The following is a 23,576-nucleotide window of genomic DNA, read 5'->3' as shown; positions in this document are numbered from 1 at the left end:
TTCAATGCAACAGTGTAACTTAATATCTAAAGTGCGTGTCATGTCAAGTGGAGTTAAAGAGAGGAAGTCCATCCGTCCATCCATCTATTTTCTTCCTCTTATCCTGTTAAGGGTCGCGGGGGGCTGCAGCCTATCTCAGCAGCCTTCAGATTAGAGGCGGGGTTCACCCTGGACAGGTCACCAGTCCATCACAGGACCAACACATAGAGACAGACAACCATTCACACTCACAGCCACACCTACAGTCAATTTAGAGTATCAGTCAGCCTCGTCCCCTCTTGATGTCTTTGGACTGTGGGAGGAAGCTGGAGTACCAGAGAGAACCCACACAGGAACAGGGAGAACATGGAGACTCCACACAGGAAGATCCTGTGCTGGAGCCGAGACTCAAACCTGGAACCTTCTTGCTGTGAGGCGACAGTGCTGACCACTGCACCACTACGCCGCCCAGAGAGGAAGTCATTTATATAATATTTGCCTGGAAGCATCTCAAGCTTTACTTACTTTTAAAAAAGCTCATGACGACTGAATTAGAGATGAGGAATCCTGGCTAAATACTGTGGATGAATATGGAGCAACAATAGTTTACACTCTTCTAGATTAAAGATTTACATCCTTTAATAAATCATTTTGATAAATTACATTTTCAATTGCAACCATCACAAAAATACATTTCAATAAAATGGATTTGTAAAAAGGGTTTTACGGAATCACATTAAACCAACTGTGGTGGATACATGCTCGGTACGACTAAAGTACGACTTCAATGTCGAGTGGATGGCAACTACCGCTGCACCGGGTGATGTCACTCCCACCAGCGTCTTCTTCACCTTGACACGTGAATAGTTGCCCATGTGGTGCAGAGGCAGCAGCGCCATGTGGTTTCACACAACCAGTGTTGAATACCACTTTTCTCCTCACCACTACATGAACACGGTAGATTCTTCTTTTCATATTTAGACATCAATTTCACAAGCATCATTCCCGACAGTATTATATCATTGTGACAAAAAAAAAGAACATGATGCAGATTAAAAGACAAAAATAAACATCTTTACAAAATAATTTTTTACATATGTTCCAAAAAAGTGCTTCGCGAATGACCAATTGATCTTTGTTGTTTTTTTACAGTTCCAATGTTGATCATTGCATGGTTTGATTTTATGTACAATAAAAGGTTCTGCGTTGTTATATTCAAATTTTAACCTGCATTCCCACACAAAAAAAGAATACAATATGCACACATGACGGGTGGGAGGGTGAATGCGGCTCTTGCTTTGAGGCTTGGTTTAAACAGCACCAGGTTTTCAGTGACGGATGATCCACTCCGGAGGGCAGATTCCACACAGCGCCGCTATCCTGACAGGAGATAGTCTTCAAGTCAAAGACAGAGAGAGAGAGAGAGAACAACCCTGTTCCTTGGTAAACATACTGGACTGAATATAAAAATGATGGTCTTGCCTGAGAATGAAAAGAACCATAACAAGACAATGTCGATTAACATCCACTAAACAGTCATGCGAGAAAGAAACTTCTCAAGTTGAATTTGACTACAAACGATCCTGAAGCTTAATCAAGGTTGGCTTGAATTTCCTCTTTGACAGAATAAATAATTGTCCTTTTATTTCTGCTGGAAGGTCCACGTGCCTCAGTTGTTAGAATAAGACATCTTCATGCTCGATCATGAGCTGCACCACTAGTTTTTGCTGCCTCATGTCATTCAGTGTTGTCAGGGCGTTCTGCTCCGGTGGCTGCATGAGCGTCGGACCAAAGACGATCCCCAGGTTCTCAGCATTCATTAAATTGTCCTTTTCAAACATGGTGACCCTGCAAAATAATAGAAATCCAAATAAGTAGAGGTGTAGACGATAATAACAACTGTATTGTATTGTTAGATGTATCCATTAATTGAAAGACCAGAAAAAGAACGAAGATTGTTTTTCATAACGTGTGTGTGTGCACGTGTGTGTGTACTGACCTTTTGAGGTGAGCCATCAGGTAGCGCAGGGTCTCATAGTGAGCTGGAGGAAGCTGCAGCAAGCCCTCGTGAATGGCTTCCAGTCTGGACTCAGCATTTGGAATCTCTACATGAGGTCAGATATACAGGTCAGTAGCAGATCGCGGTGGCGCGGCAGCAAAGGTGACGGAACGGAGGAGCTCTTACTTGCGGCTTGAATGAATTTAGAGTACAAGTCAAATGTGATGACTGGAATGGGAAGGTCTCTCAAGTACAGCTTCAAAGCACCAGCGATGATGTTGATGTCTGCATAGGCACTGGCGCTGATGTCAGCTTTCTCCCCATCTGTCGATACCAACAATAAACTAATAACTAACATGCCATTTCTATTTACTTTCAATAAAAAAAGCTGCAGATTTCACTTTGTTTTTATTCATGAGATTATTTTGATCCCAATTAGCTAATGCCATGACATCATGTAGTATACTTTGAACATAGAATCATTCAGACGACACAACTTTATCATCAAATCATTAAACTGAATTCACCGAAAGAGAAAGACAAGTCAGCAGAGGAGATGAGGTCATGCAGTTAATTGTATTAAGTTTTCCTTCACTGAAAGCAGCTCTTACATTTGAGTTCCATTCTGTAACGACTCTATAAAAAAACAGTAGATTTAAGGAGGTTTGTCATTTAGGAAGAAGCCAGATCAGATGTTAATTCTGATGTGCTCTACTTGGACAGAAAAGTGCTGTGGTTTCTTGTCATTTAAGACATTCCTGAAGAATAACCAGAACAACTGCATGATCTCTCTCTGCCTATTTCATAACACAAATCTATGAAATAAAACATCAGACACTTAAATCCCGGGGCAAAGTAGATCTGATGACGACAAACCTCGATCAAAGGCGAGTCTCACGTCCTCTATGTGCTCGGAGAAGCCGGATACTCGGTACAGACCCTCAGACTTCATACCTGGAACGTTGGAAAACTTGCCTCATTCATTTTCTACACCGTATAAATGCACAGTAATTTTTTTTCACTCCAACTTCATAGTTTATCTTAAAAACTATTTCTGTCATAATGTTTAGGATTTGAAACCTTGAAATGCCTCTTTTAACAAAGTGTCGCTGTATTTATTTACTCATATGAATCCGAGTCTTTTCTGACAAAAGCACACATGATTATTTGGGTTGTACCTCGGAGTTCTATCTCTCGAATACATATGTCCACCACCATGGGTCTTGTGGTGTTATGAGCCTTGACGAGCGTAGTGAGGTCACAGCTAAACACCTTCTTGATCCTGCGCAGGTCCGGCTGGCAGTCGCTGGGAACCAGTTTGGAGCACTGTTTATGTACATTCAGCCCACAATCTAAAGGGGATAAACACAAAAGAGATTAGACGTACACAGATGATAACAAACCATCACAGCAGGATTAAGACAGCAGTTGGAGAAGGTTTCCCAGAGTCAGTGATAAACTGTACTGTCAGACCGCACACCCACAGCTTAGCTGTCTCGCTGCATTGCGCCAAAGGTAGATAACAGCAAACATGGCAGCATGGGCGGGCGGGGGCAGACGCTTCAGTTTTAGTCACATGTAGCGGGCTGGACAGTGTGTGTGTGTGTGTGTGTGTGTGTGTGTGTGTGTGTGTGTGTGTGTGTGTGTGTGTGTGTGTGTGTACATGCCTGAAAAGACTCAAATAATGATTTAAACTGAGCCACTTCTGTGGATGAACCTGTCTGAGTTAAAGTGCTCATCACAAAGGTGTTTTAATGCAGAACTGAAGTGAGAGAGATAGAAAGAGAGAGAGAGAGAGAGAGAGAGAGAGAGAGAGAGAGAGAGAGAGAGAGAGAGAGAGGACAAAGACGCTTCTCCTCCTACTCCCAGAGCACATGAGGTGTCTGATGATACTGAGTTTCCCTCTGGCTTATCAGCATAGCAAATGTGTCAACAACAAACACACTGTTTAGGGGGAAAGCAAGCTAGTCTAGAAATGTGCACATCAGTTTTCAGGACTGTGTTTGTGCTGAGAACAAATCTTGTGACTGAGGAGGCTGTGAAAACTGCACAAACTACGCATCCAGCCCATTGCTCTGCTGCTATATTTAGTCAACACCGTTTGACATGTGTTTGACCTGAAATCTATCATCGTCAGGACATGCACAGTACATAAGTCAGTAGAAGTGAATTCTGTCAACTTCAATGTCGACAAGATGTTGGCGTAATGCATCCCATTGCAAGACTTTGTACGACGAATAAAGGAATTAGAAATTAGCGTTCAAAAGACATGTCTCCTTTCAAATGTTCTCAAGGGAGCAGAATGTAAAATGAGAGACAGCAGTTTGATCTTTCTAAGGGAACATGCTTTGATGATTCATTGACTTGTTCACCACACATGCAAAATGTTAAATTAACATTAAAAAGGAGCCTAATCAAAGCTCCAATAAAACATCTCTCTTAGGGATTACGCAACTCCTACAGCCGTCACGGGACAGCGTTAGCTACACATCATAGTGTAATCCATGATTTATACAAGATTCTGTGGAATCTGTGACAATCTGTTTTCACGCTGTCTTGTAAATATGTATGTACCTGAGCAGCGGACCCCCTGGGCGATCAGGCCCCACATGAAGTTGGCGCAGTACTCACACCAGTGAGGCCCTCGGAAGGTATGGACCTGTACACAACGACAGCAAAGAAATGATCACTCTGTCCAATGTAAACAGGGTGACGTCCCTTTTGATGATTACTTTGTGATCCCAAGCTACTGTGCACGGGAACCTCCCATCCCCACCGCACACCTCCACCCATCCCACCACCCACCCCACCCACTAAATGCAAGCATTTGTATATACCAGGCAGATTAAAGGATTTACTATAATGTGTCTGGCATCTGCTCCTGGGCAATCGGACACACACTGGCAGGAAGGCCTGCAAGTCAAAATAACAGATGTTCACCCCAAAACACTGATAAGATTACAAACGGAGGCACACCTGTACGCACTGAACACCAGCACACACACCTTCAGTAGGTGGTAGGAGAATGATGAGTGAAGCGGGCATATGGCTGGTGGTGAGGAGTCTGTTGTTTTTGTTCTTTTTCAAAGGGGATGCACACAAAAAGCTTCAGGCCATTATAATCTGTTAACTGAAACCCAAGATACGGTTTCAAGAATGTTGAGGTTCCAGGGCTGAATATTTCCCTGCACCATACATTATTTTGTATATTCAAACAACCAGAACTCTTCTAATTCCAATAATAAACTATTCAGTAACATTTGGCCTCTAAAAACAGCAACCTAAAACACAAATGCTCTTTGAAATCAATGATAATTGATGTGGTCTGCTGTTAATGGATTGCGTGTCCATTAGTAACCTGTACAGCTTGTGATGTCAAAAACTGCAGAAAATATATTTGCTCCGTAGGGAAAATGCAAACGAAGATTCAACAGCATGTGAACACAGCTACCAAACTTCACAAAAAAAAGTCTGCTCACCTTGAAGTTATGGATCTTCTCATATGAGCACTGCTTCTCCTGTGTGTCTTTCAAGGCACTTCGCCGCACCAGAGGTGAAGAGATCTGTGGACAGGAGGCCAACAGTTTTATAGGCTTCCACAAAAGTGTCCCCTTGGTCCCAAGTTTGACCCCCAGAGCCAAAGCCAACAACTCTTGTCGCTTCCTCTCTTGTATTTTAGTCTTGTGGCTTATCAGCTCCCTGCCTAAACCACCTCGTTTCTCTTCAGCTGCCATACTTGATTGATCTGGTTGCCACAGTCTCTCTATCTCCTCTGGGGAAAGGTGCGAGATGTGAGAATTGTGCAGCAGACGCTGCCGGCAACAGCCCAAAGAGGTTGCGGCTTCAGTCCACTCCCCACTGACCCAGGAGGCCGACTGATGACTGCCAGCACAGGGATGGCTCTGCATCTAGTCTGAATCCAGTGAGCAAGAAGAGCAGGGGGAACAGGACGGGCGGTGGGTGGCCTGAGGGCTGGAGTGTGCCTCACACAATGGCCCTCTTTCACACGCCCAGAAAGGAAAGAGAGAGAGCGAGAGAGAGAGAGAGAGAGAGAGAGAGAGAACAGGGTCGGTGATGGGGAGGGGCCAGGAGGTTGAGAGTGAGGGCGGTCGGGTGCTGTCAGGACTGTTTCACACAGCTCAACAGCTCTGTAAAGCAGGATCAATAGTGCAGACGCCCTCTTTATATCCCAGAGCACACACTCCCATTAGCTCACTGCCTTCCGGTCACAGTCCACTCCACTTCACTGGAGATACTCAAAATGCCAGCAGCTCTCTGTCACCGCTGGGCCTCTCAAATGTGTGCCAGCTCAAAGACAGACCCGTGGTTCTTTGGCCCTACGGAGTCAACGCCTTAGTCCTCGTCATTCAAGAAAGATCTTGACCTCCAGCTATGCCAGTCAGTTGGTGGAATTCCCCACATGCTGCTGTCCAGACAGGATCCTCCAGAAACTCTGACAACAGACTCGGCTCGCCAATCACAATCTGAGAGGTCCAGCAGAGCCAGACCAGCAACTGGGATTGTAAGAGATTACTGCCTAAATCCTTACACAGGGAATAATCCCGCAGTGCCCAAATCCAAGTAAAATCCCAAAGGAAGCTCATTTGAAGGTCTGCAGCCATTTAGTCTTTTACCAGTGGGGGGCTGTTGTTACGGTCATGCTGAATTTATCAATGTTGGAGCTTCATGTAAACAAGCAGCAAACAGCACAAGGCTGTCTGCTCAGCCAATTATGTATCAGTGCAAAATTAGATAACACAAAGTGTAAAATATCTGCAAGGTTGCAAGAGCTACAGAATATAGAAGAACATGGAAAATGAATCAAATTAGAGCATTTGCCAGAGAGCAGGAGAGCGCCTGCAGAGCTCAAATGAGAGCTTTGTGCGACGGACACAGAATTAGAATAAAATGTTGCCGCTATTTTCCTTTTGTCTATGATGCAAAGGCAAATTGTCTGTTAGCAGTATGACGGACAGGACAGGTGAGGATATTTGTCATTGTGCTAGACATTCTTTGTAAAGACCTACACATACCACCACAATTCAGCTGGACAGCTAAAGTCAGAGGTGGCAGACAAGAAATATACCACTCTGAGATATTTTAGCCTCGTGAGGCAAGAGGGGAGGGAGGCGAGGGCAGCAGCGCTCTTTGTCTGCAGGCAGATGGCTTCTTGTCTCTTAAGAAGAGAGTAGAAGAAAGGAGACAAAAGGTAGTCACACAACAAGCTCTGATTTCTTTTCAGAGGCTTGGTTCTTTTATTCTTGCGAGTCTTTGTGAGAGCACAGCTGAGTGAACTCTTGTGAGTGAAAACTTGGACTCATGGGAAAACAACACAGCGGGGACTGACACAGTAAGACAGCGGGGATGTAACAACCCACATCCTGAACAAAACAGGCTAAACAGTGTCTTTAACAAACAGACAAATAGACACACTGTGAAGAATCTAACACACAATATAGTCCCGTTATTCAAAAATGAAAGAAGCTGCAATGTTTGTCTTCAATGTAGAAATAAATGCCCTCTTGTCTACAATTGGAATGTGAGGATATTTGATGACTGACCTATTTCATGCAATGAAATCAGCTATTTACTGGTTGAACAGGTAGTTATCCCTACAAACAACATGGTAATTTCTTTAAAAATGATTCCAGGGCACATAACCAGACCAGCCTGTCCAGTATCCCACTGATATTCAACCAGTGTGGTGAGAGTCAGGAGGAATGTGGCAGAGGTTTTTAGCCACGGAGCAAATTCCTGCACATACAAAAAGGAAACTGAGGAGTTGAGTAGTGGTTGAGTACCCCTCTCTCACCCTCGGAGAAACATTTTAATTACACAAGCATTTGCAGTCATGAAGGTATCGACCTTCCAGACTAAATATATGTTGACTACACAGTGAAGCTACTGTGCCGCTAATGCCTCAGGGCGCGGCTACGTAACCGCTAAACATGAAGTTCAAAAGGCGACTTTCTCACATTCAAGCCGTCAGGCCAGTTTTTAGCTTCTCAGACAGAAAAACACTTTTCTCCCTCGGCTTTTAAAAGTGACGGGTGAGTGGTTTGGAAACGCAGGCTGACAATGCCTCCCATCATCACTGCTGTCACCCGCTCAGATCTACAAACACCCTAAAATAAAAGGCCTAGATACCAGACTAGCTGACATTTAGCTCCTGACACAATCCAGATTTCCTCGCCTCAGTGAGAATCGTGCAGTTCCAGTCGACATGTTCTTATCTATCGTATCTACCTCACTGTTACTGCTGCATCTCTACACCTACACTAAGGGGGTCATGTGATCACCTGTCTGTCTGATTGTGAACCGGATATATCAAAATGGAAACATTTTTTTTTAATTAGGTGGAGAATATATTAGAAGATATTCTGGTAATATCAGAAGCAACAACTCATTAACTGTTGGAGTGGATCTGGATCAAACTGTAAATCCTGAACCCTGGTCTGAGCCGCTGGCGGTATATTCTGTAGTTCTAAACGTTCTTTTTTTTTTTCTGAACATGTCACAGATGAAATCTCAATCCTTGATTCCATGATGTGAAATGGTTTAAAGGAGTAATTTCCAGTTTCAGGAAATCCTCTAGATCCTTTCCTAGATCGGAGATCCAGGAAACCTATATTTTGTGGTCACTATGTTCATATTCTATCCACGTATCCTCTTTGGCAAAGCTGCTGGCTCAGAGAGTCCTATCTAGTAGGTTACTGCTTTTTTTGCACTTCTGTACGGAAGCCAGGAAAAACTGTACTTGCACAATTTTTTCATGCTGGTATCTCCTCATAACATAATATGGTCTCCTTCACTTTTGTCATCTAGTAACGCCATTATCTCACTATAACAGGATATTATCACATCATCGCGAGTATTCCTCTTACAATTCTGCAAATGCAAAACTGCATTCATTGACTTGTGTGATGACAGACCAATCGAATCAAATCTACATCGGAGCAGCGAATCAGAGCGACACTGATCGACAGTAAACTCTGTGTGCAGCACATGCAGAAGCCTCCACGTTCTTCCTGGAGGCTGATAGCGTCACGTGCAGCTGATCTGAAAGTATCATAAATCAATGGACAGCTGAATGATGGAAGGCCAACAGGTCAAAATGGCTGCATTAATGGTTTATGTCTCAAGTTACAGAGACAAAACACAACAATTGATGCTCCTGCTGACATGGCAGTTGTGTGTCTGTCATTGACTGACTGTCAACATGAAGGGGTAGACTAGATACCTCCAAAGCAATGAATCTGTCTTAACCTTGAATCATGAATCAAGAGCACAGCTAGTGTTCATCCAACCAAAGAGTTGTAAGCATCATCAGGCGGCAAAAAAAGGAGGACGCAAGTTAAGACTGCCCCCTAGTGGAGGGATTGTTGTGGAGCTTCCACAGAAATAAAACACACAGACACACAGAAGAAAAAAAAACAACCTCAGCCCTTCCTCGTTCTTCATTGGTAAGTCATTCACAGACTATTGTCCGATAACCACTCAGGAGCACCAATGAACACAATGTGTAATTTGTCTCACCCAAGATGAGCGTGTGTGATATGCACAGCAGCCAGAGCAAAGTCCCAGCCGTCCCCGTGGTCATCATTAGTTTTCAGAGGAGGCAATGAAGCATGGCAGCAGTGATCACACCCAGGGGCTACGGGGGATAATGTACATCTCACTCACAGGACAAAGTGTCCTTCAAAAACACTCGTGCTACAGGAAAGGTTCAGTGGAGTGGAAGTAGATCAGAATTACAGTGTAGCACAGTGTCTGTTAAAGGACCCGGGGGAGAATGTACAGTACCTGACAGTTTAGGTTTCCTGAAAAAATGTTCACACGTCTTTTTTTTTCTCCTGGTATTTGCTTTTAAAGATTGTGGGTTAATAAAAGAATTTTAGCAATTAACAGAAAATTAAAAATAAGTTTGAACTACTGGCTTGATTGCTTTAGAAATATTGATCTAACTTTACAATAAGCCTCCCCTTATAATGGATTAATAAACTGTTGTAAGCGCATAATTAATTGCATCATAAACACATCATAAGCCATTAATTAATTAGTTATAAATAATTTATAATCTAATTTCCAAAACACCACTATATGTCATACTGCTGCAGTTTTACCCCTCTAGGTTAAAGAGCTGATGGCCTGCCTGACCTAGAAGCATAAAAATGGAGACTTATTGTAAAGTAGTTCAGAAATACTGGACAACAACCTTTACGTTTGGTTTCAAAGTAATCATTTCTAACAGTGTCAGTGACGTGTACTTTTAAGTGCTCAGGAGTACAGGTGAGCATGGGTTCCCTTAGACATAAGGCTTTAACATTTATTTCCATTGTTAATTCACCCTGAAGTATTTCTTTTATTCATAAATAAACAAGTAGAAAATCTGACATCGTCACAAATGACAAGAAATCGCATAGCAGCCAATATTTTTATCATGAAACAATGAACTGATCATTAATTGTTACTCTTGTTTTTGCTGCAAATGATGGCTCAAAAACACATTTTCAGGGCAAATGCTTCAACTCTGGTTTCACTAACAGAAAAGTTATAACTTACTATTATATGGGGGGGGGGGGGTTAAACTCACCCTTTCATCCCGCTGGAAAGTGACCCTGCGTGGTTCTGTGCGTCCGCGGCTCAGCCTGTGTACCATCTTATCTTTCAGCAGCGAGGTGTAACCCAGATGCTCGTAGATGGGGTTGGTGGTCATTTTGGCAATGTACTCTGCTGCCTTGGTCTCGATGTAGAGAGTGATGAGGGCGTCTGTCACCAGGTCATGGACTGATTCAAACCTCTTCTCCCCAACAAAGTGCTTCCCATCATAGAACAATCTGTAGTTGAGGGTCTGATGACCAAATCTGGATTGAGACAAACGAGGACGCAGGAGGAGAGATGAGGAGGCGACTAAAGCAGCATTTACACTGAAGGGGAAGTTTTTTTTTATACCTTTAACGTAACATTATACAAAGATGTGTAACTGGAAACGACAGGGAATATCTGATCTGTCCCCTCGGATTACCATCACATTGGCAGACATCAGATTATGTTTGATTTTAGGTTTATATCTTTGATCTGTGCCACATGTGTGCAAAAACAGAATCGGGTGACTTGCAGCAGGAGTGTAGTGTGGGAGTGCAAGGTTGTCACCCCACCCTGTCTTGAACCCTGGTCCCAGGGTACAAAACATGTTCACCTACTGACTGCAGCACCAAAGATTATGATTGTTTGGTACCTGATGGACCACGATTCTGAACTGATTGTGTTGGTACCTTAAGGCCAAGGTGTGAGTCCCTGGCTGTCTCTGGCTCTCCCTGATGAGGTACGAACCCTCCGCTGCCACCAGCAGCTCATCTGCATATTCTCGAGAGATTATGCCGTGAAATCTGGAAGAAAAAAACACAGTTGGTATAAACCCTATAAACCTGTTTTATTTTCAGCCACAGCCACAAAAACAGACACAAGCAAGCACGCACACACACACACACACACACACACACACACACACACACACACACACACACACACACAATTGGCTCAGGTTCTTACTCTGCAGTATGACATCTACACATCCACTCACTTAAAGCACATCTGATGCTGGCCAATAATGATAAATAAACCAATTCAGCAATAATTGAGACAGAGGGACATGAGGAGGTCAGTAATTAGGTCAAACTCACTCTCTGCCATAGTATTTGGGCCTGCTCTCCATCTGTGAAGCAGAGAAGACACATTTGCTGCAGCAAAAACAATACGAAGGCTGAATTACATGTCTTTACAGAACAGTTATGAAGACATGAAGACAAAGCGAGTCCTGGCTACCAAAGGACAGACAATCGCCATCATTGTCTATGTATCTGTATCTCTTCAAAGCTTTAAGAAAACAGCTGGTGATATGTGGCGGGCTATCACTATGTTCCTATGTCAGAAGAACACAATAAACTGCAAGTTCAAAAAAAAACCTGGATGTTATGTGTCTTATGTGTTTTACATTTACAAAATGAATAGCTTGAAAATAGTTTTAAAACAGCGTCATTTTAATGCTAAACGCGAGTAGGATATTCAACCACATGTCCACAATCCAAGCCCTCCACCAAAGAGACTGCCGAGGACGACAGCGTAGGATCTGCTAAAATTTGGTTAAGAGCACTTCAGTAATATGTAAACTCATTTTGTGCTTCCAAGTGGTGAGCCGCCACTAGCCAGCCCACGAGTTTCACTTCAGAGGATGTGAGAGACGTGTTTACCTCAGGCCGCTCGGCTGCGTAAGTGAAGGCAGCGCTCCAACATCACTACATGTTCTTGCTGAAGCCACTTGGCCAGGTCGTGATTGTGAAGGAATATTAGTGTGAACAAATGTTAATATTTTTTTAAGACACTGACTAATCAGTCTGTTGGTCTTTAATGTGAAATTCAAAACTTGATAAATGGTGGACATCAGCGCAGACACCTCCTGCCTCTGACTCTGAAGGATGAAACAAACCAGCTGCTTAGAAATCACACCTTAAGACGCTTTCTTTCTTCTTCTTCTTTTTTTATTCAAGTTAGAAAAACAGTTTTGAATGTTATAAAATGTCTCCAAACATCTGAATACGCCCCTGAATGAGAGAGAATCAGCGATGATAACCATGACGGCTACAACTGTTGGACTATAATTTATATTTTCACGGAATGTCTTCTGTCTGAAATTTGTTAGTGGTGTTGTGTTTCACAGTCTTGATGGCAAATAATTTAATAAATGAATTAGTTTGTTGAGAAAATGTCTCTGTCAAATGATGCTGAAATTGGCTTTTTTTCAAAAACAAACTCATGAATGAAAATGTACCCCGCTGTGCTCAGAGTGGCAGACGTACTCACCTCCTGAGGACATGTGATCCTCTTTGGTCTTGGGGCTTCCTGCTGTAGTTGGTACACTGAAATACACAGATTATAATTAAAGCCCATGTATGTACGCAACTCTGTTCACGGTGTAATTACATACATACAGTAGATTTGTGTCTTAAACCCACATCCTGAACGCACACTTACACACAAGAGAGATAAATGATGTAGTGCTACACTGGACAAATTTAACTACGCATAAACGATGATGTCAAGGTTCAAAACGGCCTTGAATTTATACTGTATGTGCAAGGCTGAGCAGTCAGTGGTTGCCATGACAGCAGCCATAGATCTGTAACCTATTTGTATGAATTTAAACTTGTTGTGCATTTAATTACAAGTGCATATTTCACTCCAAGACTTACACATGCAGCAAACCAAAGACTCTGCATATTAGACACACTGAAAGTATTAGGAACACTGGCAGTAAATCAGTCAGGCAGGGTGAAAATGGAATTGAGGGATTTGCAGCATTCTGAATAATCACCACAAACATCTCAGCACCCAGTTTGTAACAAATCGTGAGTTAAACGTGAGAGAAACCAAAACAAGCTGTGTGTGCGCCACAAAAATGTCACCGAAACTGAAGAAAAAAAGCTCAGTGTGTTTTTAAATCCTTCATAGGTTTGTTAAGTTGCATAATTTCTCCCTGTATTTATCTTTTTATTGCAAATATGCTGAGTGCTTTTCCAACAATACTGTGTTGGTGAAAAAAGAAAAAGAGAGCTAAAGCAAATACACCTCAGCGTGAGGCTGAGTTAAGTCTTCGCCACAGCAGATTCTCCTGCAGGGGAAGGAAGACGCCTGACTGTGAGTTTTCATGTTTTGTCAGGTTAACTTAAGCCAACCAGCAAGATCTGGATGTCATCCATTCCTTGGACACAGAGAACTCCAAAAATACCTCAGTTAGAGAACCAGAGGAGACTTGAGGAAACAACATTATTGGAAAATGATACAGAAAACAATGGAAGATAAGCTATGAATAATAATGTAGTATCACTGAAGGATGGTCACGGCTTCCATTTCCACTCGACGAGCTCTTTAAATGATTCGAGCTCTGCTATAGCATCAAACATGGTGGAATCAACCCATTTCCTCCCACAACACTGGTAGAAGAGGTGGGTGCTTCTTTTTTAGTGGAGTTGCTTTACAGGTTGAAAATCTGAATTTCTTTGGTGATGGTAACCTATTTTACTCACAGATTAGGAATGCGCTGTGATTGTGTAGGCGAGTGTGTTTGAGTGGGTCGGCCTTGTGTGTGTGTGTGTGTGTGTGTGTGTGTGTGTGTGTGTGTGTGTGTGTGTGTGCCTTTTGAAACCTAAAGCATGTCTAATTGTACTATCCAAACCCAGTTCTTCCATGTGTAGAACGTCTGCCAAGGAGGTCATGCTTTCAATGGTGCTTACTTGTCTTTCAGAAGGTTTCCTCATAAACTATGAGGCCAATTCTCACCAGTCTTGGTAGAGAAGTGTGCTATAGGCCATGGAGGAACCTTTTCCATTTTGTGGCAGGTTAATCATCATGACACCTGGTAGCAACAGGAAATACCACGTTTTTTTTACACTTTGATGTACACCTCCTAGTGGCTCGACAAGATTAAACCACATTCATTCTAAAACGCCTTGAGAACTTGGTGATGAGTAGCTGGGAAGACTGGGAGTTTTTGTTAAACAGTGTTACCATGGCGAAGCAGCCAAATCAGATAATTCACCATGGAACAGTAACCTCTTGTAACTTGACTCTACATGATCAGATCTTTTCCAAAACTCACGCGTTTGAAAAAAAGTCCCAACCTGAAGACATCTGACCGAATTTAAGTCAGAGCACCACCTAGTGGTGACAGGAAGTTAACGTAACGTAACAAACATCATTTGATTAACATCAACATTACACAGTAGTGTCTTCATGTGATGTACAGCAACATAATACATAGCAAGTGTGAGTTCTCTGGTGCCACCCGGTGAACAAAGGAGGTGATATTCACACCACAACGCACACATTAGTGTGCTCCTTCATGCAGGATCCAACTATGACATACACACATACACACTGTGGCATGCAACCTGATTGGAATTGAGTGCTTCCTCATCATTTATAGACCACAAATGTGCTGTAAAGTCAAAGTGTTCTTCTGAGCATATTGACAAAATGAATTACTTACAGTAGGACTTCCATATGGGTGGCTGGTAATCCTCAGGGTCTGTAAAACACAAAACAGAACAGACTGCAGTTCTGAGTTGACTGTGGCATTGATAGACTTGCTCCTCTGATTTACACCTCCACTCCTATGGCCTGTCCCAGGGGATTCGGCTCTGCACCGTGTCCCTGTTGTTTATCTCGCAGTGATAATTATGCATATGGAACCCCCTCCTGCAGCTGCATATTGAGATGCACCGGTAAATACACTCCTGATCAGTGCCTCTGCTTTAGGGACAGTCAGTACAGATGCCTGCTTGTTGTGCTGCTCGATGTAACCCACCAGAGGGAGGAATCTGATATCTGTTGGGAATCTGAGCAAAGAACAATCCAACAAGGTGGTGGGCAGTTGATTTATGATGACGAACACTTTCCTGTTATACTCAACAGACGCTATATTACTGTTCGCTCTACTACATTTGGGTGAAGTAAGGACACTCCTCCTCATAATTTAATCCTTCAGGCTCGAGGAGCATTAAGTGCCAGACCCACTGCTGGAATTGACTTTCATGAATCATATCAGAAAATACATGCTCCTCATGTTTGACATTCTTTTGAATTCTCTGGAAGATGTTCACCACACCTCTCTGGCCAGAGGGAAACACACCTGAGTCCTGGTACTTTGATACAGGTAGAGGCCAGCAAGTACTTGTTGGATGTGAGGGACAGCCAAAATGTGAAAATGACTCAGAGAGTACGGTGTCAGAGTTAGAAGTGTAGCACGAAATCTCTTACAGTCTCTGTATATGTTGTGCTATTTTTGGGCTGTTATGACTTGAGGAGTAGGCAATCAGCGTCTTTCCTTTGTGCTCTTTTCTCAGCTCACTGCAGCGAGAGCTTGACTGGAAGCTGTTTGCAACATTATTAAACAAACCAAAAGCTCATCAATGTTCTCATTAGAAAAGAGTCTGTGAAGAGCTATTACAGTGGAGAGTTGTGATCAGATAATGAATAATTATCTAGATGATCAAACAGCATCTCCACCGAATTTTTTTTTTTTTGGGGGGGGGGGGGGGAGTAGATGATGTTGCTGGAACCCTGCACAGAAATTTTGCCTTCAAATACAACTAAAAAGCACTCAGGCTGTTGGCTGATATGTGGCCAAACTGCCTCAGGAGGATATATTGTCCTAACACTGAAGCTTTGTCACTGTGTGTTGCAACAGTTTGAAAGATTTATTCCGCTGCGGCTTGTTTAAAGAATGTGATTTCATCTGGTCGGCTGCCAAATATTCTCTTTCACAATCTGATTCTTCTTAATGAAGGTATTTCAAGTCTGGAGCGGCTTCATTTGAGAAAAAAAGGCAATTCTTAAAGGTCAATTATATGGGAAAAAAAAAGCTCACGTGCAAATACGCTCGGCTAGGCTCAACCAACACTCGCACACATGCGAGAACGCGCGTCTATGAACACACACACACACACACACACACACACACACACACACACACACACACACACAGACACCCTATGAACATCAAAAAGAATTTCTAAGCAGCTCTGAGTTTCTCTGATGATCAGGGAGAATTTTAAATTCCGGTGCTGCCACAGGGACTCTTCCCCTGAATAAACATCTACGAAATGTATTTTGCCCTCACCAGGCTCAGACGTCCAATAAAATAATGACCAGCGGCTGTGTAACCTATATGAAATCACATGCAAAAGTCACATATACAATATTGTGCATTAAGTTGTGTTGAGTTGTACATGGTTGACAACAGCTCATCATCTATTTAGTGTTTTGTGACAGGAAGGATTGATTTCTTCTATAGTTTTCCTTTCAGGTTCATATTATCTCTGCAGTACACCGCAAAGCATGAGGAAGCTCATCGGTAACTCAGTAGGTTCTGCTGCCAGCAACAACAAATGGATGCTTGGCAAGTCAAAAAGTAAGACCAGTTATGAAGCAGTCAGCAGAAATCCTCAGGGATTGGTGACGTCATTTTGTGACTTAAACTGCATCGATATGGGTTCCCTCTGCTAGAGAATGGGATTATTACGTTTGGATTTTATATTTTATGCAGAAAATCAGCTCTATGGCAAACAAACCTTTGTGAGACCAACGCTTTTTGGACTCAAATGGACTCAGTTATTTTCGGTGACGTAATCTTCACAAATGAGCATCACTTTTTTTTCTTTTTTTTAAGCATTAATTTGATCGCTAGAATCTAAAGCTAACGTTGGGCTACGAGATCCATGACTTCAACACCACCGCAACTGCTCCACGCTTCAGCATGTATGTGCTTTCAATCACCTGTGAACCAAGGGGTCATCAGACTTGTAGCTAGTGGGTTTAAATTCATATACATACACGCAGAAATACAGTGCGCCACTGTGGTCTCCGTCATGTGGCACTAACAGTCCCAGGATCAGCTGTAGCCGACTCCGTTGTTACTGGTTTGACTGTATAATGGTGGGAAAATTATTCTGAGTGTCACAAAACTACTGCATCCTTTTCACTATCAGAGTTTGATTAATAGGGTCTGGTAACATTTGGAAAGTTATGGGTGTAATTCATCGATCCTCATTCACATTCATTTCCCATCCACTACCATTCAGGATGCTAAGCTAACTAGCAGCCAGCCGCTCTCTGGTGCACACACAGAGGAGAGAATCTATCTTCTTGTCTGACTGCAGGGAGGATAGTGAATAAGCGTATTTCCCAAATGTTTGGTGGGCTCTTTAACAAGCAGGCAACAGGCAGAAGGAGAGTGGCAGATCTTGAAAGTGTTTTTTTTTTCTTTTACTTGGATTGGTGCATCTCCAGTCTCTTTTTTCTATTAATTTCAGGCTGTGTGTTGAGAAATTGGAGGAACTGTTTTTATATATAAGTGTATTCATTATTACCTCCACCCAAGAGACTCTGTTTTTGTTTTACTAGAATGGAAGAAACCATTTATTGAATATAAACAGAACATTAGCATGAATATTTATGATGGCAATTTCCTTATTTCTGTATGTTTTTGCTGGTTTAGTCACATGCATGAATGACATACAGAGACAACACATGCCAAAATATAACTGTGCACGACGAGCAGATACCCACACACACACTCCATACTGCTGTAGGGAGACCATCTGTGTATTACTCTGGTCCAAAACTGAAACTGCAACACTGTCTTCGTGCTGACCAGGTTGGGGGTGGTGGGGTGGGGGAACAAATGTGCTACACTTATAGATTGTTTAGTATCATATACACCCCACAAGCAGAACTAACGTTTCCCTGCGCTGACGCAGTAAAACATGCGGCTGATGTCAGTGTCTAGCGCAAGTCCCACTGGAAAACACAAGAAACAGAAGAAGTGGAAAAAGTGCGAGCAGAGTTTGACACAAACATGTGCCTCCTTGTCTCCTTGAACAATTTGGTCATTTAAATCCTGGAGCACAAGGCGCATTTTCATGCTCTTTCCGTTATTTAAGCTTTATTTCCTGGAGCCGTCTGGTAGATGGTGTGCTGCTGGTAGAGCACATGCTTCCACATGCACTGGTGCCAAGAATATGTAGGGATCTCTGATCTATGCAAATAGCCAGGAAATATCTTTCCGGGGAAAGCAAGAGTTATGCTGGAATCATTTCTTATTTTTTCTCCTCTGTAACTAGTGTTTCCCACCTGTGTGTAAAGGTTGCAACTATCCATTGTTTGAACTTACTGTATTTTTCTTGTGCTTTTCAACCGATTTAGGGATGCAGTGTTTGCGTTCAGAATGTGAAATGTTTTTCAATTCTGATCCGAATGTGATATTTTTTCCAGTTTCAATCTGATTCTGATACACATCTATAATTACCAATACTGATTCAGACCCCAGAACATTTCCTTCTTAGATATGATTCTTATGATCATTGCTATCATCTTAGCGATGACATCATCAGGCTGTAGTAAACCAAACATCACTTCTAATTAAAAGAAGAAAAAAAGATACAAAAATGCACTGAATCTAAATGGACTGTGAAACAGTGGATATAAGATCTGCATGTATGGAAGTGTGCCTTGTTTCGTTAAAGGTTCCGGAGAGTTCATGGTCAAGTTTAGGAATGGAATCTGGATGCGTGCGTGGAGCAGCACCATCAATCCTGTGTCCGGTATCGTTGGTATTATTCCGATATTTTCCATCCCATCTCTAATCAAACATCATGACTCTCAACAGAACCGTTGACTCTTCCACAGACGTACAGGATGAGTTTATTTACACACTCTCCCCTGAAAAAACACACCTCAAAACAAGATTACGAGGCAGACAGAAGCAGCCCGGAGCTCTTTATTTGCAGTAAAAACCTAATACGGAGCAGAAATAGCGCCTGGATTTATTTTTTTTTTGAGTCATATGCCTCGTAGACAAGATTATTCAAATGTTGTGTCTGACTGCCAAAGAGCTCTGCTTGAAAATAATCATACCCTTGTGACAACCACTCCATCCCTGGCAGCAGCGCAGCTTGTAACCTCTGATAATTATATTGGGAGCCCAACAGTAATGACAGCCCTCCGATGCCACAGAACGAAAAGACTTTCCTCTTAAAGCAGCAGTGGTCAAACAGTAAATTCACTGCTTTCTGAAACACACACACACACACACACACGAGATAATGCTTTGTGAAACATGTGGTTACCCCAGGCTGTATCATCTTGGAACGGCGGTGCGGCCCTCCCATTGGGCAGCACCTTCGCTGTGGGGTGTGTTTAGGAAGAAGATAAACACACGTTGATGTCTCGTAGGATTTTAAGGCAGATTTTCGACTCTTTCAATTAAATGTAAAATACTACTGGAAACAGAAGTGCTTAGCTTGATATTATATACAACCTCTCCCTCCTAATGTTACACACACACACACACACACACACACACACACACACACACACACACACACACGCCTCTGGTTGCTTCTACATCAAACAGCACTGTGATAGTGGAGTTTGTACTTTATACCCTGGCAAACATCAGCGAGGAGCTTTATCAACACAGCTCTGACGATATAGCGAGACAAGCACTGAGCTGCTGGATCATTCTGTTTAAACAGCTGCAAACCAATTTTCTGTTCTCATTCTGGCCCAATTGAAACCCTAAAATTGAATTTTCTACAAAGATATCAGCGCTGAACTACTCTCCTGCATATGGAAATCAGATTTTTTTAAGTACACGTTATACAGCACGAGCAGTGTATCGTCAGAATTTTTTATTTTTTAAAAAAAGGGTTTTTTTTGTCAATGGATTTCTTTCATTGTCAGAAAACACCCAAGCTTGGCGCTGCATTTTTGGGAGGTGGTGGTAGTGTGTGTGTGTACGTGTGTGTGCGTGTGTATGTGTGTGTGTGTGTGTGTGGGGGGGGGGGGGTAGAGCACACAAGCCAAAAATAATCCTCATAGTCAGCCAAGTGGAAAGTCAAGAAGGGAATTATGGAAATGATTGGCAATCTAATGATAAGGTCCAAACCCACTGTCATAGTGAATGCATCTATCAAGCTCATAATCCCTCTGCACATGCAAGAGCCGTCCATTCCTCCTGATACTCCTGCAGCTGCAGACAGATGGTGAGGAGGCTTTTCACTTACCGTCAATCCTGAAACACACCACACACACACACACACACACATACACACACACACTGTATGATGTTACAAGTGATCTAGATGTTACTGAAGAGCATATGGGGATGACTTCATTCAAGATATTGGAAAAAGTCAAACACATGAAACTCCAAACTCCCTTCACATTTTATATTTTTGCAATTATTATTATTATCATAATTTTCATTATCGCTATCATTATTATTATTACTATGTGTAGTGGATGTGGCTGAGATGAAGTCCTACCAGATGACACAGATGAACCTGAGAGGCTTGAGTTGCTGGATGCTGCCATCCCAACCCGTTTCAGGACTCGGTTACTCCCGCTCGCAGCAGCTCCTCCCCGGCGTCGGTGCCTCCATTTCACTCACGTCCCAATGTGCTTCACCTTTAACGAGTACGGCGACTATTTTACGTGTCGTTGTATTCCAAGCCCGTCTGTAAATGTGTGTGTGTGTATATGTGTGTGTGTGTGTGTGGAATCCGCTCCTCCGCGGCGCGCCTCGATGAGGAGCCTGGCTGCAGCGTACACAGGAGCTGTCACAGCCACAGATGAGCGATACACGCTAGAAGGAAGGGATCTGCACCCAGCGAAGCCTTATTTCCTCACACTGAGCGGGTGGAGCGCAGGTCTGGGTTCTAGGTGCCATGCAGACGTCGCTCTGGCTTCCATGTGCCACTTTAAGGATCGTAATAAACACACCAGACTGCGGAGTAGACGCGCCTTCTTAAAGTGAAAGTTTGGAGGCTGCGGTTCCACATGGAAACATCCCAAACAAGCCAGTTTTATTCTCCTCGCAGTCACACGCCATCGCTTTGCCGTCCCCCTCCCCCCCCCACACACCCAATCAAGCAGGTCAAACTTGAACGTAAACCACCCGTCAGGTTTGGTGTCACATTCTTTCATCTTGTTATGTCATGTTAGGTGAAAATAACCTCGAGTGGATGTTTCGCGCCATCTGCTGGGTCTGCGGATGACAACACAGAGGAAAAATCATGGATGGCATGTCTGTGACGTCACCCCCCAAAAAAGAACCAAAACAAAAACTAGACAAAAACAGAATATGAGAAGGAATGTAAACAGGAAACGTGTTTACCCGAGAAAAAAAAATCCCCCTTTCCTGAATGAATAAATTTTCATGAGAGAAAAAATATTCTGCTGTTTTTTCTACATTGAGATATGATAATGATAATAAAAATAATCCACAAACAATGTTTTCCTAATTAGGTGGATCATTATTTCTTTTGATGGAAAAAAAAACAGATTTATGATAAGCTTCGGGGAAAAAAGATAGAAAATAGTGCAGGGAAACTTAAATAATATAAATAGACAGGTTAATATATACAAAGAATATAAAATAATAATAAGCAGGAAAAAATTTATCTCACTAATTAATAAAATCATGTGAATGCAATGGACCTCTGAACATGTATGTAGATACGTTTTTGTCCAATGTTTTAGATACACAGATTTCTTTAAATTATATATTTATATTTTATATGTATTTTAAACCTTTGTGCTTTTCTTGTAAAATCTTGCTTTTTTAAAGAAAAAAAGAAAGTAAATAAATTCTTTTCATACCACTGAATAAAGTAACTTTATTTCTACAACATAGAACTTTGGAAGCTAGCCACTTCACCGGTACCACTAGCATTAGCTAATCCTGGTACGCTGCTAGAGCACCGGCTGGCTAGCCTCCACACTAGCATCTGCTGACCAACATTTGCTTCGCTACGCCAACCATGGCTTTGCATAACTTTGTGTTGTCATTATTCATTGTTACTTTTCTTCAGTGCGCAAGACGTTAGCTCAGCTGACGTTAGCTCAGCTGACGTTAGCTCAGCTGACATTAGCTGCCTCATTTCTTCTTCTTTTTTTCTAAATCAAAGGACTACCGCAGTGCTAAACCTCAAAGGGTCTTCAATTGCCGAGACTACGTCTTGCTAATCAGGAATTCTTTGGCGCTTTACTCACCCTATCTTGGAATGATGCACTCCAGCTGTACTCTTAGGGTCATTTGCAATATACAGTAAATGTTTCAAACTAGATCAGAGGTCAGATGTTGACCACCCATTTTCTTCCTGTGCTGACATCTGGTGGTCTATTTCAGGACTGGCACGATGTCACCAGCAAAGAACATCTGTGTGGCATCAGAATTAAAAATAAAAGGATTAAAAACTGAGAAATAGTTGTATGTTCTCATGTTTAAGTTACAAAACCTTTTTTTTTTGCAAGACATTTTTGAGTTAGAGCATTTGATCTAAACCGTGACAGACTGAAGGAAAGTCTGGATTGACTTTTGCATATTTAGAGAAGGACCTTTGCTCTCCACTGCTTAAGTTCCTCTTCCTAAACTGGTACATGAAGGAACCTGTTGGTGTAACATGCCAGCGTTGAGTGGACGATGTGGTGGCTGCCCCACTGCATGGAGGATACCACCTCTTGACCAAACGTCCATGGCCTCTTAGAAGGGGCCCCGAGTCGGATCTCTGGAGCTCTGAGATGAGGAGAAACCTTCCTCCTGCTCATGGCCCACACTTGACAATTAAATATTCAATGATCAGGTTTTCATTGACATAAAACAATAAAGGTTCGAGCTCGACTGTATCTTACTTGTGCCGCGTCAGAACGTCTGCACCAGTCAGATCCTGTTGAGTCAGAAAGGCTATCTATTCCATAACCCACTAGCCAGACCCTCAGAGGCTGATTCCACTGACGTGATGTTCTCGGGTTTGAGGTCAGTGTGAATTATCTTCTGGCGCTGCAAAAAACTGCAGATCTGTAGCTGAAATCATGAAAACAAAAGTCAGATGTAATGCAGGTCCTCATCAAAAATGTAACGAGCTGTCGTTTTCCTACATTGGAGGAATCCGTGTTATCAAAAGGCAAATTACTAATTATAAATAATGTCTAAATGTAATTATATAAAAAAACAAACTACTTTCAGGGGTAAGTTACG

At 42.5% G+C, this 23,576-nt stretch overlaps 1 protein-coding gene across 2 annotated transcripts; it reads right to left on the bottom strand.

Annotated features, from left to right (window-relative positions):
- Positions 1 to 221: 221 nt before the first annotated feature.
- Positions 222 to 21,584, bottom strand: chn2 (chimerin 2). 2 transcript variants are annotated; one of them, XM_086218652.1, is made up of 14 exons: positions 21,553 to 21,584; positions 20,863 to 21,004; positions 15,024 to 15,062; positions 12,839 to 12,894; positions 11,662 to 11,693; positions 11,254 to 11,367; positions 10,572 to 10,842; positions 5,458 to 5,541; positions 4,553 to 4,637; positions 3,157 to 3,330; positions 2,855 to 2,932; positions 2,165 to 2,302; positions 1,979 to 2,084; positions 222 to 1,827 (listed from the first exon to the last, which is right to left on the bottom strand). In XM_086218652.1, the coding sequence occupies exons 2-14, from the start codon at positions 20,909 to 20,911 to the stop codon at positions 1,656 to 1,658; spliced, it is 1,398 nt and encodes a 465-aa protein (XP_086074778.1). In that variant the 5' UTR covers positions 20,912 to 21,004; positions 21,553 to 21,584; the 3' UTR covers positions 222 to 1,655. The 2 variants fall into 2 exon arrangements, with proteins under 2 accessions (XP_086074778.1, XP_086074777.1); XM_086218651.1 differs by lacking the exon at positions 21,553 to 21,584 and having other exon boundaries at positions 223 to 1,827; positions 20,863 to 21,440.
- Positions 21,585 to 23,576: the final 1,992 nt, after the last annotated feature.

Source organism: Aulostomus chinensis, chromosome 11 (assembly GCF_037954235.1).
Source record: "Aulostomus chinensis isolate RoL2024-O1b breed Wild chromosome 11, RoL_Achi_v1.0, whole genome shotgun sequence".
Lineage (NCBI taxonomy): Eukaryota > Metazoa > Chordata > Actinopteri > Syngnathiformes > Aulostomidae > Aulostomus > Aulostomus chinensis.
This window is presented reverse-complemented; position numbering and strand designations above follow the sequence as displayed.